At 35.0% G+C, this 17598-nt stretch overlaps 1 protein-coding gene and 1 pseudogene across 2 annotated transcripts in view; one reads left to right on the forward strand and one right to left on the reverse strand.

The window, feature by feature from the left end:
- The window catches only part of LOC105498130 (olfactory receptor 6K3-like), a 192457-nt pseudogene that overhangs the window by 97265 nt on the left and 77594 nt on the right, over positions 1–17598 (forward strand).
- LOC105498125 (myeloid cell nuclear differentiation antigen) overlaps positions 1–17598 on the reverse strand; it is a 44438-nt gene that overhangs the window by 6443 nt on the left and 20397 nt on the right. Inside the window, exons 1-2 of one of the 2 annotated variants that reach the window (XM_011769993.3) lie at positions 9638–9857; positions 598–882 (exon numbers count right to left, since the gene is read on the reverse strand). In XM_011769993.3, the coding sequence (XP_011768295.2) occupies positions 598–862 (265 nt within the window). In that variant the 5' untranslated portion in view covers positions 863–882; positions 9638–9857. Of the gene's footprint in view, positions 1–597; positions 883–9637; positions 9858–17598 lie in introns of those variants that run through there. The other variant, XM_011769995.3, reaches the window with a different exon arrangement.

Here is a 17598-nt window from a genome sequence, read left to right on the forward strand (position 1 = left end):
AACTCCATGTGCCTCAGTCAACCTTTTCTCAGTCTTGTTCTCCTACCATTTATTTTAAATATCTAAGGTCATGATGCTGACAGGCTGGTCATGTTCTGTGCAATATTTGTTCAAATGACAGAAATATGACCTGAAAGGAAATATGATCTGAATTGTAATGTGGCAAAGTGCTAATATTGGCTTTTGAATTAAAAAAAATAGTGATTTATATTAAGTGGAGAAATTCTATACTTCTCTTAATAGAACTATTTGTTGTGCAAATTGGTTAAATATAAATATTTCAAATAAAATGCATTTTAAAAAGTAGCTTTTTTTTTCTGACATTTCTAATTTACTGAAACCCTCATCCTCTCATAAATCCCTGTCTTTGATTTTTTATCCATACCCCAAATACATTCTTCTAAATCTATCGATCTCTTTTATATGAAACAGAATGTTCTAAATTGCCAACTGGTCAGTCTCTGAGGTGCCAACATCCCCATGACTGCTGAGTTATAAATTGGGAAAGGGATGTACCAGCTATGACCAAGGTGGGGTTCTACTCAAGACTGGGGAGACTCAAGGCAGAGTAGCCATGTGCAAGGTTTTCCTTATTACCTTTTGACCTCTCTTTTCGAAGATTGTTGACAAGGTTTTTAAGTGGTGGCATGTCTTTGGCCAGTTCTATTAGTTTGTCTACACAGGCAACACCTTGGAACTTTTTTTCCATCAAATCTGAAATCTTAATTCTGTTGTATTCCTCTTGCATTTTTGTAGTTAGTCCTAAATCATAGGCCAGTAAGGACTTAATTATTATAAAATGATACTCATCCATGAGCTCGAATCCTTTCAGCAAAAGAATTTTCTTGTATTCATTCGCCATTTCTGAAGTTATAGCTTGGCCTATAAAGTAAAAATGACACACAACATTACATATTTATGCAGACAATTTTAAAAAATGAGATATGCTTTTGTGAGTGAGTGTCCCAGGACAAAATGTTGTCCTTGGATGTGTATAAGAAAAAGGAACTAAGTTACCAGCTATGTCACTGTGAACAATGGATCAAGACTTGCTTTATTAGGAGGTTCAGTGAAGTTCTTCCCTTTTAATGTTGGTTGTTGAGTTGGGTCAGAGGTGTGTGTGGTGAAATGATGTTTGGAAACAGGTAATCGTTGCAGTGTTTATAGTATGGGTTTTGTGGTGTCAAAGTCCCTGGTTCCCCTTCTGATACTTTACTGGGGCCTCAGCCTATCCTTCAATGCCTACCTCTTGGTTCCTGACTCTTCCCATACTCACTATGACCAAAGTGGCCTAAGTATAAATGGGCTGCAGCTACTTACCTTATATGAACAAACTTCTGCCACAGCACTACACTTCTGAGTAGTGAAATGGACTCTAGACCTTCTTGGCTCTCCCTAGTCGGCTCTCATTAGCATTTTGTCTCTCTGGGACTTATTCTCTGTGTCTCATGCATCTACAAAATTATCATTTTACTGTCCTCCTAACTGTTCTCTAGTGTAGAATTGCAGCATTTATTTTTTGTCCATTTGTTTTTTACAGTCAATTATTTACCTCCAACTAGTCTTACTTTTACTAAAAGATTTCTGTCAGACAACCAAGTAGGTTTCTTTATGGATAAAGGCACGACTCTATTTTTCCTGAAATCCTTCAATAAGTTTTGATTTTTATTAGTATAAATTTCCACTCAGCATGACCTGAAAGGCCTTGAATAAACTATAGCTTTCTTTGTGTATGTGTCTGTTACTTTTGAATTTCTTACATCTTATGCTCTAGTAATATACAATATGTCATTCTTTTTCAGGTCTTCTCACTGTTAATTCCCTTCCCGCTACCTGGGAAAGCATTCCCACTTTTCTTCCTCTGAATACTTCCTTAGAGTTTTTAATGCTTAATTGAGGCTTTATCTTCTGGGAGCTGTTGTGGTCCCAGTCTCACGAATGTGTGCCTCTTTAACCCCTTGTGTACTACCTAAGGGTTTTCAGTTCTTAATGTATATTCCAATTTTCTATTTAAATTTGTGGGTGTTCCTTTAGGTTGGTGACCATATGTTTGTGCAACGTTTCTATAATTAGAGTGTTCTAATTCTTAGGGCTGTAAATTGTTCTCTTTTGGGAGATAATGAGTGTTCCTGTGTTCAAATCTATCAAATAAAGAAAAATTTCACACATGGGCACATACAGTAAAGCCAAAGAATATTAAAAGCAAAATGATAAAATCTTCCAGAAATACTGAGTAGAACACCTACAAAGATTAAATACTCTGATTGAATAGTCTGTAGCAGGTTAAGAAAGTAATTTTTACATAGTATTGATCCATAATTATATATCTGCAATTTTACAACCTAAGAAGAAGCTGAAGGATGAAAAGATTTGGTGGGTTTCAGGGCCTGGGAAGGGAGGAGAGTTAGCAGGGAAGTGTGGTACCAAAATCACTTTGCAAATTAGAAATATGATGTAAAGTAATACGTGGCTGATATGGCTTGGCTATGTCCCAACCCAAATCTCATCTTGAATTGCAGTTCCCAGAATCCCTATGTGTCATGGGAGGGACCAAGTAGAGGTAATTGAATCATGGGGGTGTTTTCCCCATGATGTTCTTGTGATAGTGAGCAAGTTCTCATGAGATCTATGGTTTTATAAACATCAGGCATTTCCCCTGCTAGCACTCATTCTCTCTTCTGCCACCCTGTGAAGAGGTGCCTTCCATCAAGATTGTAAGTTTCCTTAGGCCTCCCCAGCCATGCAGAACTGTGAGTCAATTAAATCTCTTTTCTTTATAAATTACTCAGTCTCAGGTATTTCTTCATAGCAGCATGAGAAGGAACTAATACAGTGGTTATTTTTAATCTCCCTTATTCATCTCACTTTAATGTGTATAATGACATGGTTTGTTGAAGAACTCTTAATGCATTTGATATTAGGATGTTGATATTACCTCTACTGGGACAATTGCAATGCCTACATACAATGTATGCATTAAGTAGTCTTTCTAAAATCCCTCCCTGAGTAAATGAATTAAAAATCAGAGTTGTCCCAGGAGTTTCAGGTGAAGTGCTGTGAATCAGTTTTCAAGCAAAAATATTTTTCAAACTAAAATTTTGTAACTGGTCAAAATGTTATTTGAACGTTATGGTTTAAAAAATTATTCTCTTGTTTACTTAGAGTGACATTAGTAAGATTACAGACAAGGAAGTTCCAGACTTTCATTATGTCATGGAAACACCAAATAAATAACAATTTATGAACCAAACTAATGTTTTCAGCTGTTAAGAAGTGGTTGCAACAAAAGAAATTCCAAACCAAGATTAAGCCACACTCAAAATAGTAGAAAACTTCTAGGTGTTTTTCTTTGTCCCTGTTTAACTTTCTCCCTTGAACGGTGTGATGTGATCAGGAGAAAACTTGCTAATTCCTCATTCCTCCTCTGGAATAGAAGGAAAAGTGTGGAACTGCTTTGCAACATTATGGCTTATCTGGAGGTTCCTTGAGGGACTAGTATCTGCTTCACATGACTTGGAGCATTGATGGAAATGGTGACATAGTTTAAATGTCAGATTTGAGGCTGCAAAAGGTAGCGGTGGGTGCTCCAGCTTGTGAGAGCTGCATGGGATCTGCTACTCCCTGGGTGCCAGAAGGCAAGAGATTATGGATAGAGGAATACAGTAGAACATCTACGGTTACCAAAAGAGGCAGATGTGGCTCTTAGGGAAATTATGGCTTAAAAGCAGTGTGTATATGAGAGAATTACAAAAAAAAAAAAAAAATGCATACACATAAGCCCAGGCAAGACACACGTCCATATAGGCCTCAGATAACATTTAGATTTCATACTTAGATGAAGAGTGAAAGTCCTCCCCTGAATGATGCCATTTAATAATGGTTGAGAGGGGGCTGTTTTTATAAATGTCCAGTTTTCAACAAAAAGTATGAAACAAAAAGAAACAGGTAAACATGGTCAATTTAAAAGAAAAAAAAATGAATCTCCAAAAACTTTCTCTAAAGAAACAGAGCACTCAGACTTTCTTGTTAAAGACTAAAGCAGCACTCTTAAATATGATCAGTGAGTTAAAGGAAAATATGTACAGACAACTAAATAAAATCAGGAAAATGGTTAATAAAATGAGAATATACAAAAAAATAGAAATTACCAGAAAAAAATCCCATAAATTCTGAAGCTGAAAAACACATTGACTGCATTGTAAAATTCACTAGAGGTTTTCCTCAGCCTACACCAATAGACAGAAGAATCGGTTACCTTGAAGACAGGTCATGTGTAATTATCAAGACTGAAGAACAAATTTTTTTAAAAGATATAAAGGAAAGTGAACAGAACTTATAAATGACTTACAGTACATCATCAAGTAGGACAATATATGCATTATGTAAGTCTAAAAAGGTGATGAAAAAGAGAAAGGAATAACGAAATTACTTGAGTAAATAAGGACTGAAAACTTTCCAAATTTGAGAAAAGACAAAATGTACAGATATAAGAAACTGAACAAGCTGCAACTATGATAAACTCAAAGAAACTTACACTATGACACATTATTATCAAATTACCAACTCTCAAAGACAAAAACAAAATCATTTAAAAAGCATCAAGAAAAAGGTCACTCATATACAAGAAATCTTCAATAGAATTATGAGCACATTTGTCAGTAAATACTTTGTAGACCAGAAATAGTGGGACAATATATCTCAAGTGTTTAAAGAAAAGTCTGTCCATCAAAAACACTATATCTGGGAAACCTGCTTTCATAAATGAGAGAAATTAAGATATTCCTAGATAAATATAAGCTGAATGATTTCATTACCACTATATCTACCCTAAAAGAAATACTAAAGAGCTTTCTTCAAGCTGAAACACAAGGATGAGGCAGTAACTCAAACTCATACAAAAATATAAGTTCTTCATGAAAGGTAAATATATACATAAATATAAAACATGGCTTTTGCTATTTTGATTTGTAATCACTTTTAATTATTTTATAGGATTTAAAATGTGAAAGCAAAACTATTTATAAATCAATGTCAATTGGTACATATTATATAAATGCAATTTGTAATATTAACATAAAATTTGTGTTGAGGAGCTGTAAAGGAGTAAACATTTCACATATGATTGAAGTTAAGTTGTTATCAGTTAAAAATAGATTGCTATAACTTTAGAATATCATATGCAACCTGATGATAACCACAAAGATATCTGTAGGATGTACACAAAGGAATAGAAGAACATTAAAATGTTTCACTACAGGAAAAATCAACAAAAAGAAGTCACTGAGAGAGGAGAGACAAAAACCTATTAAGACATACAGAAAATAAATGAAAAGCAACAGTAAGTTCTAAGTTCTTATCAATAATTAGTTCAAATGTAAATGGTTTAAACTTACTAATCAACAAGCATATTAAAATTACATATATAGATATATCACAATGAATTTAAAAACAGGGGATCCAACTATATGTTGCATACAAGAGGCTCATTTTACAGATCTAAGGACAAGGATAGAAAGTGACAGAATAATAAATATATTCCATTGAAATATTAAATAAGAGAGCAGAGTTTGCTATGCTAGTATCAGATAAAATAAAAATAACAGTCAAACAGTGTTATAAGAGACAAAGATTATTACATAGTGTTAAAAAGGCCAATTCACCTACAAGATATAAAAATTAGAAACACACAGGCACAAAACATCAGAGCTCCTAATATATGAAACATTTACAGAAGAGAAGGGAGAAATAGACAGCTCTAAAGTAGTAGTAAGAGACTTTAATGTTCCACTTTCAATAATAGATAGAACAACCTGACAAGAAAATTAGGAAAAAATAAATATTGAAAAACATTATAGACCACTTATAGACCAATTATATCTAACAGATTTATCCAAAACAGTAAAGCCAACAACAGTGGAATACACAGTTTTCACATGAACATATGGAACACTGTCCCAAAATATACTACAAATTAGGACACCAAACAAGTGTTAATAAATGTTAAATGTTTGAAATCATACAGACTATATTTTTTATCATAATGGAATAAAAGTAGAAATCAACAGAAAGAAAACTAGAAAATTCATGACCACGTTAAAATAAACAACACAAACAATGAAACATGTACAAAGAATCACAAGTCAAATTTAAATCCATATTTAGAGAAATTATATGAAAACACAACATATTTCATTAAATGCAGAGAATATGGTGATGAGGGTAATTTGAAGATTTAAACAACTACATTTACAAAGAAGAAGACTCTCAAATCAATAACCTGACTTTACACCATAAAGAACTTAAAAAAGTAGAACTAAACCTAAAGCCATCAAAAGGAAGGAAAAAAGAAAAATTAGAGGTAAAATTGAGATTAGAAAAATAATAAATAAAACCAATAAAAACAAGAGTTGGTTCTCTGAAAATGTGAATAATACTGACAGAACTTTAACTGAATTAACATAGAAAAAAAAAGGAGAATCAAATAATAAAATCAGAAACTAAAAAGAGAACATTACAACAGATTTCACAGAAATAAAAAGAATTATAAGAGAATACTTTGAACAATTGTATATCAATAGGTGGGATAACCTAAATGAAATGGATAAACGGATAAATTATTAGAAAAATACAACCCGCAAATTTTGAATCATAAAGAAACAGAAAATCTGAACAGTCATTATGACCAGTCAGGAGACTGAATCAGAAGTCAGAAACCTTTCAGTAGAGAAAAGTCCAGACTAAGTGGTTTTACTGGCAAATTCCACCAAATATTTAAAGATGAATTAAGACTAAAATTCTTCAAAGTCTTTCAAAATTTGAAAAGGAGGGAACACTTCCAAACTCATTGTATAACTCAGCATTACTCTAATGCAAAGCCAGACAGAGGAGAAAATTACTTCAACACAGTAAAGTCTATATACAAAAACACCATAGCTAACATTATTCCCAATGGCAAGAGACTGAAAACATTTCTTTTGCTCCTGAAAGATCAGGAAAAAGACAAGGATGAATTTTTGTTCACTTCTGTTTGAGACAGTACTGAAAGTTTAACACAGCCCCCACCCCAAACAATAGACAAGAAATGGAAAATATAAAATATCTAAATAACAAAGAAAAAAGGTAAATTAAAAATTTAAAAACTCTAACTCTTCATATATGTTTAATCATGCAGTTTTGTGCATGTATGTTTTTAATTGTTATATCTCATTGTGGTTTCTATGGGTTTGATTTGCATTTTTCTAAAGATTATTGCTGTTGAACATACTCATATGTGCTTATTGGCCATTTGTATAGCACCTTTGAAGAAATGTGTATTCAAGTCCTGTATTCCCAAAATAAGCGAAAGTGTGATCTCAAATAAATGTATGTACATATATGTTCATTGCAGCATTAATCACAACAGAAAAATGTGAAAGTAGTACACATGTCCTTCAATGGATGAATGAATAAAAAGAAATATGGTTTCTTATGTATTTTATGGTAAATACATAAAATGGAATATTATTCTACCCTAGGAAGAAAGAATATTCTGACATATGATACAGTACAACATGAAGGAACTTTGAGAACATGAAATGAAAAAAGCCAGTCACAAAAAGCACACGTATACTGTATGATTAAACATACATGAAGAGTTAGAGTTTTTAAATGTATACAGACGGAAGGTAGAATGATGTTTGGCAAGCTCTGGAGGAAAGGGAAATGTTGAAATTGTTGGTTAACGGATTTAGAGTTTTAGTTTTGCAAGATGCAAAAGCATTCTGGAGGTTGGTTGCACAACAATATGAATGTATTTAATACTACTGAACTGTACACTTGAAAATGATTAAGATGACACATTTTATGTTACATGTTTCTTAACACAATTAAAAGAAAACCATTATTATTCAAAGCTTTCAGAAGTTTGGCAGTGAAAATATCTATACCCACAGCTCTTTGAGAAGAACTACTCATTATGTAAAGAAATAAATCTAAGAAATGTTGGAGGCCAAAAGGGAAGTAAGATCAAACAAATAGTTTAATTAGAGTTTTTACTATCTTAAAAATAAGTAAAGCCAGAGTGAAAGAAAAGAAAACAGGAACGATATGAACATACTCTTACAGTTGAAGTTTTATGTTTGGGGGACAAGAAGATGTGAGAGTTTGCTAAGGGGCTTGTCTTTAAGGAGAATATAGATTTTTTAAAAATAAGAAACTTGACAAGGAAGGAGAAGAAAGCACAGAATAAGTGCTATAAATTGAAACAAAGCAAGATGGCAAAACCAAGTTAAAATATATACCTTTATAGAATGTGCATATCTGGACTAAACTCATTAACTAAGAGGAAAAATTTTCCATTTGTATTAAAAATAAATCCAGTCATATGTTGTTGACAAAATACAAATAAAGTATAAGGTCACTTAAGTTTGAGAAACAGCTGGAAAAAGTTATATTCTTCAAACTTTACCTTAAAGAAAGACATTTTAGGAAAAATGGTGTAGATTAAAATAGGCTTTAGTCAATAAGTATCAGCACATAGTTTCACTACATAATGGTAAAGTATGCAACCTGTAAAAAGATATAATAATTTAAATTATATGTATAATCTGTTATTACTTTAAAAGATAGCATATAGAAATTTTTTCTTCTCTCTAAACACACACATAACATATATACTTGGATATACATATTCTATGTAAAAATATATGGTAGAAATCAAAAGAACTACAGTGAGGAATTAACAAAATCACTATTAGAGTTGGTGATTTCACCACCTCTCTCAGTTACTGAAAGAACAAGGTAAAAAAATAGCTTAGATTTAGATTTAGATTTTTCAAACATAATTAACAAGCTTACTTAAGAAACTTTATCTTACTTAAATAGAATTTGGAATCCAACATTTATAAACTCTTCTCAAATACTCATGAAGTAATTAGGAAACTCTCATTATGTACTAAGCCATAAAAAAGTCAAAATGTATCCAAAAGTAGGTAATATATAATTGATTCTCCCTGTCTTTTTATTATATATTGCCACAAAAAATGTTACCTATCACTGAGTAAAGCATAGACCATTTGAAAAAGAGAAATACTTCTTCTTATACTTGCTGTAAAACGAAGAATGAAATGAAACTGATTCATGAAAATGTAAAGATTATTTTTGAGTAAAGGCTTGTAAAATTGAGAAATTAATGTGTGCACATGTCTATGCTCTTTAATATAGAGATAAAATCATATAATAGAGATTTATGTCCTTGTTTATTTTTTACTAAATATTACTTCATAATAATTTTCTCATGGGACTGTCTTCTCTTTTAACTTAGGCCCAAACCCAGTCACCGAGTTTCCTAGTCATCCTTTAGCCAAGAAAACCAAGTATCTCCTCTAAATATCAATTTATGCCAACAGACACCTAAGAATTAATTTTAAAATTTGCTGTAGACAAAATACATTTTTTTGGTTTATACCCCAATTGTGGTAGGATAAAAGATACCTATTTTCTACCTAGACAGGTAACGGATTCAGTTCTCAGTTTTCTGAATATGATTGATACAACACTTCTGGTCTCAAGCAGTCCCGTAACTAATTCTCCACTGAGATGGTATGGTTATCAACTAGATACCTAGATCTTTCTCTGAAGAACCTCCCAGAAATCTCACCTTAATGGATACTTTTTCCACAATAGTCTTCAGAAATCCTGGAGTCACTGTCTTGTTTAGGACAGGCTCACTGTCCGTAAAGCTTTGGAGAGAGTAAACTGCAGACTATTATAATCTTGTAAAGGGCTGAGAAATGAAAGCTAACAAGGAAAAATGACACTTGTTAGAGCCTCTCTAAATCTTGATTGTAGATGGCCTTCTCACACTGTACTAACTCCTAACTAGAAAGAAGTTACATAATCATGGAACAATTTTGAGGCCACGCCTATCAGCCTTTGTAGCTTTCTATTTCAGATGTCAGAGAAAGTGGTCAGTTCCTCCTTATAAAAAGTAATCTCAGTTACAAGGAGAAATGAGAGCAAATGGTGCTTCTTCTTTGCTTTTTTGACTTACAAATACTTACTGAAAGGAATTTCAAACTCAGAACTTTCTTATAAAGCTAATTTACGTTTAGGTCATTAGAAACCAGTAGCCCCTTGAATAAGGATCTTAATATCAATTTGGGAAAGGCAAAACACCAAGGTTTCTCCCTCCTTTCCTGTTCACAGAGTGGCAGGAGCAGGAAATCTTGGTAGAGATGTCTATTGCTACCAGAACTTGACTTCATCTCTTGGATAGGGGTGGGTATACCATGAAATTATTTTTTGTTTAAATAATACCTACATATTCACTCAGTTATTAATAACTGATACACCTGGAGCTTAACAGAGGCAGAAAGTATGTAATATGAAGGATTTACACATGAATATGTAAATCCTTACTCAAATAATTTGAAAGAGTTTCATACTAGTTGCTCTCTTGAGTATAATAACTGCCTTACCTTATTAAATTCATGATTATTCATGCTTTTTGCATTATTCATGGGTAGTTGGTTTATATCATGATTGAAACCTTGAAAATTCTGGAAGAGCACTGAAACTCTGGAATGATAGGGGGCCTGATAAACCCTTTGTACTGCAATTCTTTTTTCTGTGAAGAACAGTGGGTGCACTACAAAGTATCATAACTCTGAATTGTCAAATGAATGGTATCAGTTAGCAGACAGTGCTGTGTTACGAACTAGTTGATCTGTAAGCAAAATGTGATCATGACTGGAAAAGGATCCCAAAACAGCTAATAGGGGAAAATGATCCAAGGCCATCTACAGAGAAGAATAAAGTTGATTGTCTTAATCCAAACCGGCAGCATAGAGAGAGTTAAATTTTAGATTTGGAAACTGTCTAAACCCCACTAAAGCAGGAGTAAATCAGAAAAACCAAAAGGATCTAGAATGACAGCCGCTAACACATGTGGGTGTTCATTGTTTCAGTTTCTCACTTATGCTGATGCTTTGAGCAGGTCTTAAGGTAAAGGGTAAAGAGGAACACAAGGAAAACTCATCGGGCGCCCCACTTCAGTGTTTGGGAACCAAAAGAACTCATGACAGGAGTTACCATGTTTCAGGACGGCTTTCTAACTTCATATGGTTTGGCTCTGTGTTCCTACCCAAATCCCATCTTGTAGCTCCCATAATTCCCACGTGTTGTGGGAGGACCTGATGGGAGATGAATGAATTATGGGGGCAGGTCTTTCCCATGCTGTTCTCATGAGAGTGAATGGGTCTTATGAGATCTGATAGTTTTAAAATAGTTTTTTAAAAATGGGAGTTGCCCTGAACAAGCTCTCTCTTTGCCTGCTGCCATCCACGTAAGATGTGACTTGCTCCTCCTTGCCCTCTGCCATGATTGTCAGGCCTCCCCAGCCAGTGGAACACTTGGGTATGTCTTTATCAGTAGCATGAAAACACACTAATACAGTAAATTGGTACCAGGAGTAGGGCATTGCTGAAAGATACCAGAAAATGTGGAAGCAACTTTAAAACTGGGTAACAGGTAGAGGTTGGAACAGTTTTCAAGACTCAGAAGAAGACAAGAAAATGTGGAAGAGTTTGGAACTTCCTAGAGACTTGTTGAATGACAAAAATGCTGATAGTGACAGAAACAATAAGATCCAGGCTGAGGTGGTCTCAGATGGAGATGAGGGACTTATTTTGGGAACTGGAGCAAAGGTGACTCTTGTTATGTTTTAGCAAAGATACTGGCAGCACTTTGCCCCTGACCTAGAGATTTCTGTCTTAGAGCTTGAGAGAGATGATTTACAGTATCTGATGGAAGCAATTTCTAAGCAGGAAAGCATTCAAGATGTGACTTGAGTGCTGTTAAAGGCATTCAGTTTTAAAAGGGAAACAGAGCATAAAAATTTGGAAAATTTGCAGCCTAATAATGTGATAGAAAAGAAAATCCCATTTTCCGAGGAGAAATTCTTGCTAGCTGCATAAATTTGCATAAGTAAGGAAGAGCTAAATGTTAATCATGAAGACAATGGGGAAAGTATCTCCAGGGCATGTCAGGGACCTGTGTGGCAGCCCCTCCCATCACAGGTCTGGAGGTATAAGAGGAAAAAGTGGCTTCATGGGCCAGGCCCAGGGTCCCTGCACTATGTGCAACCTAGTGACTTAGTGCTCTACATCCCAGCCACTGCAGCAGTGGCTGAAGGGGGCTACTGTAGAGCTTGCAACTTGGCTTCAGGAGTGCAAACCTCAAGTCTTGGCTGCTTCCGCATGCTGTTGAGCCTGAAAGGGCAGAGAAGTCAAGAATTGAGGTTTGGGAACCTCTGCCTAGATTTCAGAAGATGTATGGAAACTACTGGATGCCCAGGCAGAAGTTTGCTGTAGCGGCGGAGTCCTAATGGAGAACCTCTGCTAGGGCAGTGCAGAAGGGAAATGAGGGGTTGGAGCCCCTACACAGAGTCCTTGCTGGGGCACCGCCTAATGGAGCTGTGAGAAGGCCACCATCCTCCAGACCCCACAATGGTACATACACTGATAGCTTGCATCATGCACCTGGAAAAGCCACAGACACTCAACACCAGTCTGTGAAGGCAGCCAGGAGGGAGGCTGTTCCCTGCAAAACCACAGGGCTGGAGCTGCCCAAGACTATGGGAACCCACTGCTTGCATCGATGTGACCTGGATGTGAGACAGAGTCAAAGGAGATCATTTTGGAACTTTAAGATTTGACTGCCTTACTGGATTTTTGGACTTTCGTGGGGCCTGTAGCTCCTTTGTTTTGGCCAATTTCTCCCATTTGAGATGGCTATATTTTCCTAGTGCCTGTATCCCTATTGTATATAGGAAGTAACTAACTTGCTTTTGATTTTACAGGCTTATAGGTGGAAGGGACTTGCCTTGTCTTGGATAAGACTTTGGACTGTGGACTTTTGAGTTAATGACTTTGGGGGACTGTTGGGAAGGCATGATTGGTTTTGAAATGTGAAGATATGATATTTGGGAGGGGCCAGGGGTAGAATGATATGGTTTGGCTCTATGTCCCCACCCAAATCTCATCTTGTAGCTCCCACAATTCGCACACGTTGTGGGAGGGACCCAGTGGGAGAAGACTGAATTATGGGAGTGGGTCTTTAGCATGCTGTTCTCATATTAGTAAATGGATCTCAGAAGATCTGATGGTTTTTAAAAAATGGGAGTTTCTCTGCACAGCTCTCTTTTTGCCTACTGCCATCCACGTAAGATGTGACTTGCTCTTCCTTATCTTCTGCTATGATTGTGAGGCTACCCCAGCCATATGGAACTGTAAGTCCAATAAACTTCTTTTTTTTTTTTTGTAAAAGGCCCAGTCTCAGGTACGCCTTTAGCAGCAGGATGAAGATTGACTAATACATGCTCTTTTTTAGAAACTAACTTTTGTAGTGATACCCTCTGTTGGTTCTCCACCAGGCAATGCACAAACTGCTGACTCAAATAATGATTTTATCTTATAAATATTTCCCAAATATTTATTTCCCAATATTCTGGTTCAAGTTCTCACTATCTCTTGCTAGGACCATTAGTGTTCTAACTCACCTCCTTTCTTCCAGCCCAAAGTTCTAAAATCTACCCTGCACCATTTCAAGAAGTATATTGCAAAAATTAGATGATAACATATTCTGTGATTGTCTACTTATATTTTGCTCACATAATGCTCCCTTCCATCTCAAGTATTAGTTATCTAAATATTTGTGGAAGGCTGGTCTGTTTTTCAGCTTCAGGAAATGGATGATTATTTACTTAAGTCAATCAGGGAGAGCAAGTTCTTTTTAAGCAGTTGATTAAAAATAGACATGTGACCCAATTTTAGCCACTGGTGCCTGAAGAGAAGCCTGCAGTAGGAAAATATCTTTAAAAAAATTTTCTTTGCTAGTCAAAGGACATGAGCTAGAAGAAATAGCTTGTTATTTGTTCTCACTATCCTTGTGTTTTCATTTGGAGAGCTGAGGCAGTTGAATTGAATACAGCAGAAGAAATGTTTCATGGAAGCTATTATTGAATCTATGAATTAACTCACATCCCTCCTCTCTCCCCAAGTAAAAAATCTTCTTGTAAATTTCTTACTTTTTAAATCATTTAACTTAAGAATTATGTTGCCTGAGGCTGAAATTATTCTAACTAGCTCATTGATCACTTAATTTCACTTTTTAAAATTCTCCAGTGTTACATGTATTGCTCATTGGATAAAGTGATTCTTTGTTTGGTACTCAAGGACCTTCATAACCTGGTATATCTTTATTTCTCTAGTCTCATTTCTTGCTAGTCTCTGTCTTTTCTCTTCTTGTCCTTCTATAACAACTGACTATTTAATTTGTCCATATCTCTAACACATAATGTTATTTCACACATATTGCTAGTTCATGACTTAGTAGATTTAGTCATCTTCTCTCATCCTGCAATTCCCCTCACACATTTTCTGCTTTGCTGTCCAAATTTTCCTCAAATGACTATATTAAAGCTTACTCTTCCTTTGGAAACTTTCCATACCTATCACAGGTCACCCTTGAGTGCCTCTGTAATACTCTACACATTCCTATGTCTTAGCACTTAGTGCATTTTGTTAAAACGTTCTTTTCACTTGTTTGTGTGCTCCCTCTGTATTGAAAGATAGGTGATTAGAGTCATCATTAATTATTCACCTTCTTTGCGTCACCAATTTCCTGACATAAATTAAGATGATCAATAAATGTTAGTTGAACTAAATACAATCGAGCATGCACAAAATTCACCTAAATTGAATAATTAAAATTGAACTTACATTTTTATTTCTCTCTTTTCTTAATTATCAAAACTAAATAAAATGTAGTCATTTCTTTACAAGTTTCCATCTTTACTCATACTAATTTCTGTTAATAAAAAGTATGTTTTAAAAAAATGTTTATTTTAGGTTCGGGGTATGTGTACATGTTTGTTATATAGGTAAACTGTGTGTCATGGGGGTTTGATGTTCAGATTATTTCATCACCCAGGTAATTAGCATGATACTTGAAAGGTTTTTTTTTTTTTTTTTTAATCTTCCCCTTTCTCCCAACCTTCACTCTCAAGTAGGTCCTGGTATCTGTTGTTCCCCTCTTTGGGTCCATGTCTTCTCCTTGTTTGGCTCCTACTTACAAGTGAGAATAGGTGGTACTTGGTTTCTTTTCCTGTGTCAGTTTGCTTAGAATAATGGCCTCTAGTTATTGAGGCCGTAATGCTGCACAATACATATTATTCTTTTTATGGCTGTGTAGTATTATATGGTATATATGTACAACATTTTCTCTATCCAGTCTACCACTGATGAACATTTAGGTTGATTCCATGCCTTTGCTATTTTGTGAATAGTGCTGCAATGAACATATGAATGCATGCCTTTAGGGTAGAAGGATGTATATTCCTTCGGGTATGTATGTACCCAGTAATGGGATTGCTTGGTCAAATGATAATTCTGTTTCAAGTTCTTGGAGGAATTTTCACAGTACTTTTCACAATGACTGAACTAATTTACACTACTACCAGCAGTGTATAATCATTCCCTTTTCTCTGTAACCTTGCCAGCATCTGTTATTTTTTGACTTTTTAAAAATAGCCATTCTGACTGGTGTGAGATTGTTTCTCACTGTGGTTTTGATTTGCATTTCTCTAATTATTAGTGATGTTGAGCATTTTTTTTTTCATATGCTTGTTGGTCCCATATATATCTTCTTTTGAAAAGTGTCTATTCATGTCCTTTGCTCACTTTTTAATGGAGTTGTCTGGTTTTTGCTTATAAATTTGCTTAAGTTTCTTACAGACTTTGGATATTAGACCTTTGTTAGATGCACAGTTTTAAAATATTTTCTCCCATTCTGTAGGTTGTCTGTTTACTCTGTTGACAGCTTCTTTTGCTGTGAAGAAACTCTTTACTTTAGGTTTCATTTGTCAATTTTTGGTTTTGTTGCAATTGCATTTGGTACCTTTGTCATAAAATCTTTGTCAGGTCCTATGTCCAAAATGGTATTTCTTAGGTTATATGCTGGGGATTTTATAGTTTTAGGTTTTGCATCTAACTCTTTAATTAATCTTGAATTGATTTTTTTTAATGGGGTAAGGAAGGGGTCCAGTTTCAATCTTCTGCATACAGATAACCAGTTATCTCAGTACCATTTATTGAATAGAGGGTCCTTTCCTCATTGCTTGTTTTTGTCAGTTTTGTTTAAGATCAGATGATTGTAGGTGTGTGGGATTATTTTTGGCTCTCTGCTATGCTAGTACCATGCTGTTTTGGTTATTGAAATGGGCCTAGAAGAAAATCTACATAAGTTTCCGCCCAAAAACAAGAGTTCTTTTCATCACCACATGGCACATACTCTAAAATCAAATGCACAATTGAACATGAAACAATCCTCAGCAAATTCAAAGAAACCAAAATCATAATTCTATTAGCCCATTCTCACGCTGCTAATAAAGACATACCCAAGACTGGGTAATTTATACAGAATAAAAGGTTTAATGGTCCACATGGCTGGGGCGGCCTCACAATCATGGTGGAAGGCAAGGAGGAGTAAGTCACGTCTTACATGGATGGTAGCAGGCAAAAAGAGAGCTTGTGCAGAGAAACTCCCCCTTATAAAACCATCAGATCTCATGATGCTTACTCATTATCATGAGAACAGCACAGGAAGGACAAGCTCCCATGATTCAATTACCTTTTCCTGGTTCCCACAACACATGGGAATTCAAGATGAGATTTGGGTGGGGACACAGCCAAACCATATCATGCACACTTCAACCACACTCTTGGACCATAACACTATTAAAAAAAAATCAATACCAAGAAAATTTCTCAAAATCATACAATTACATGGAAATTAAGTGACCTGCTCCTGATTGACCTTTGGATAAACAGTGAAATTAAGGTAGAAATTGAGAAATTCCTTAAAACTAATCAGAACAAAGACAAAACATAACAGACTCTCTGGGACACAGCTAAGGCACTGTTAAAAGGGAAGTTTATAGCACTAAATGCCCACATCGAAAAGTTTAAAACATCTCAAAATAATAACTTAATATCACAACTAAAGGAATTAGAGAAATAAGAACAAACCAAACTGAATGCTAGTAGAAGACAAGAAATAACCAAAATCAGAGCTGAATTAAAGGAAATTGAGACACAAAAAACCATATGAAAGATCAATGATCCAAGAGCTGTTTTTTTTTTTTTAAAGTTAATAAGATAGATAGATTGCTAGCAAGATTAATAAAAAAAAGAGAGAGAGAAGATACAAATAAGCACAATCAGAAATGCCAAAGGGGCCAAAACCAATAGCCCACAAAAATATAAAAAATCCTCAGAGACTGCTCTGAACAGCCTTACACACACAAACTAGAAAACCTAGAAGAAATAGGTAAATTCCTGGACCCATACAACCTCCCAAAATTTAATCAGGAAGAAATTGAATCCCTGAACAGACCAACAATGAGTTCTGAAATTGAATTAGTAACAAAAAGCCTACCAAGCAAAAAAAGCCTAGGACCAGGCAGACTTACAGCTCAGTTCTACCAGATATGTAAAGAAGAGTTGATAACATTTCTATTGAAATTATTTCAAAAAAATTGAGGAGGAAGGACTCTGCCCC

This window comes from Macaca nemestrina, chromosome 1 (genome assembly GCF_043159975.1).
Source record: "Macaca nemestrina isolate mMacNem1 chromosome 1, mMacNem.hap1, whole genome shotgun sequence".
Lineage (NCBI taxonomy): Eukaryota > Metazoa > Chordata > Mammalia > Primates > Cercopithecidae > Macaca > Macaca nemestrina.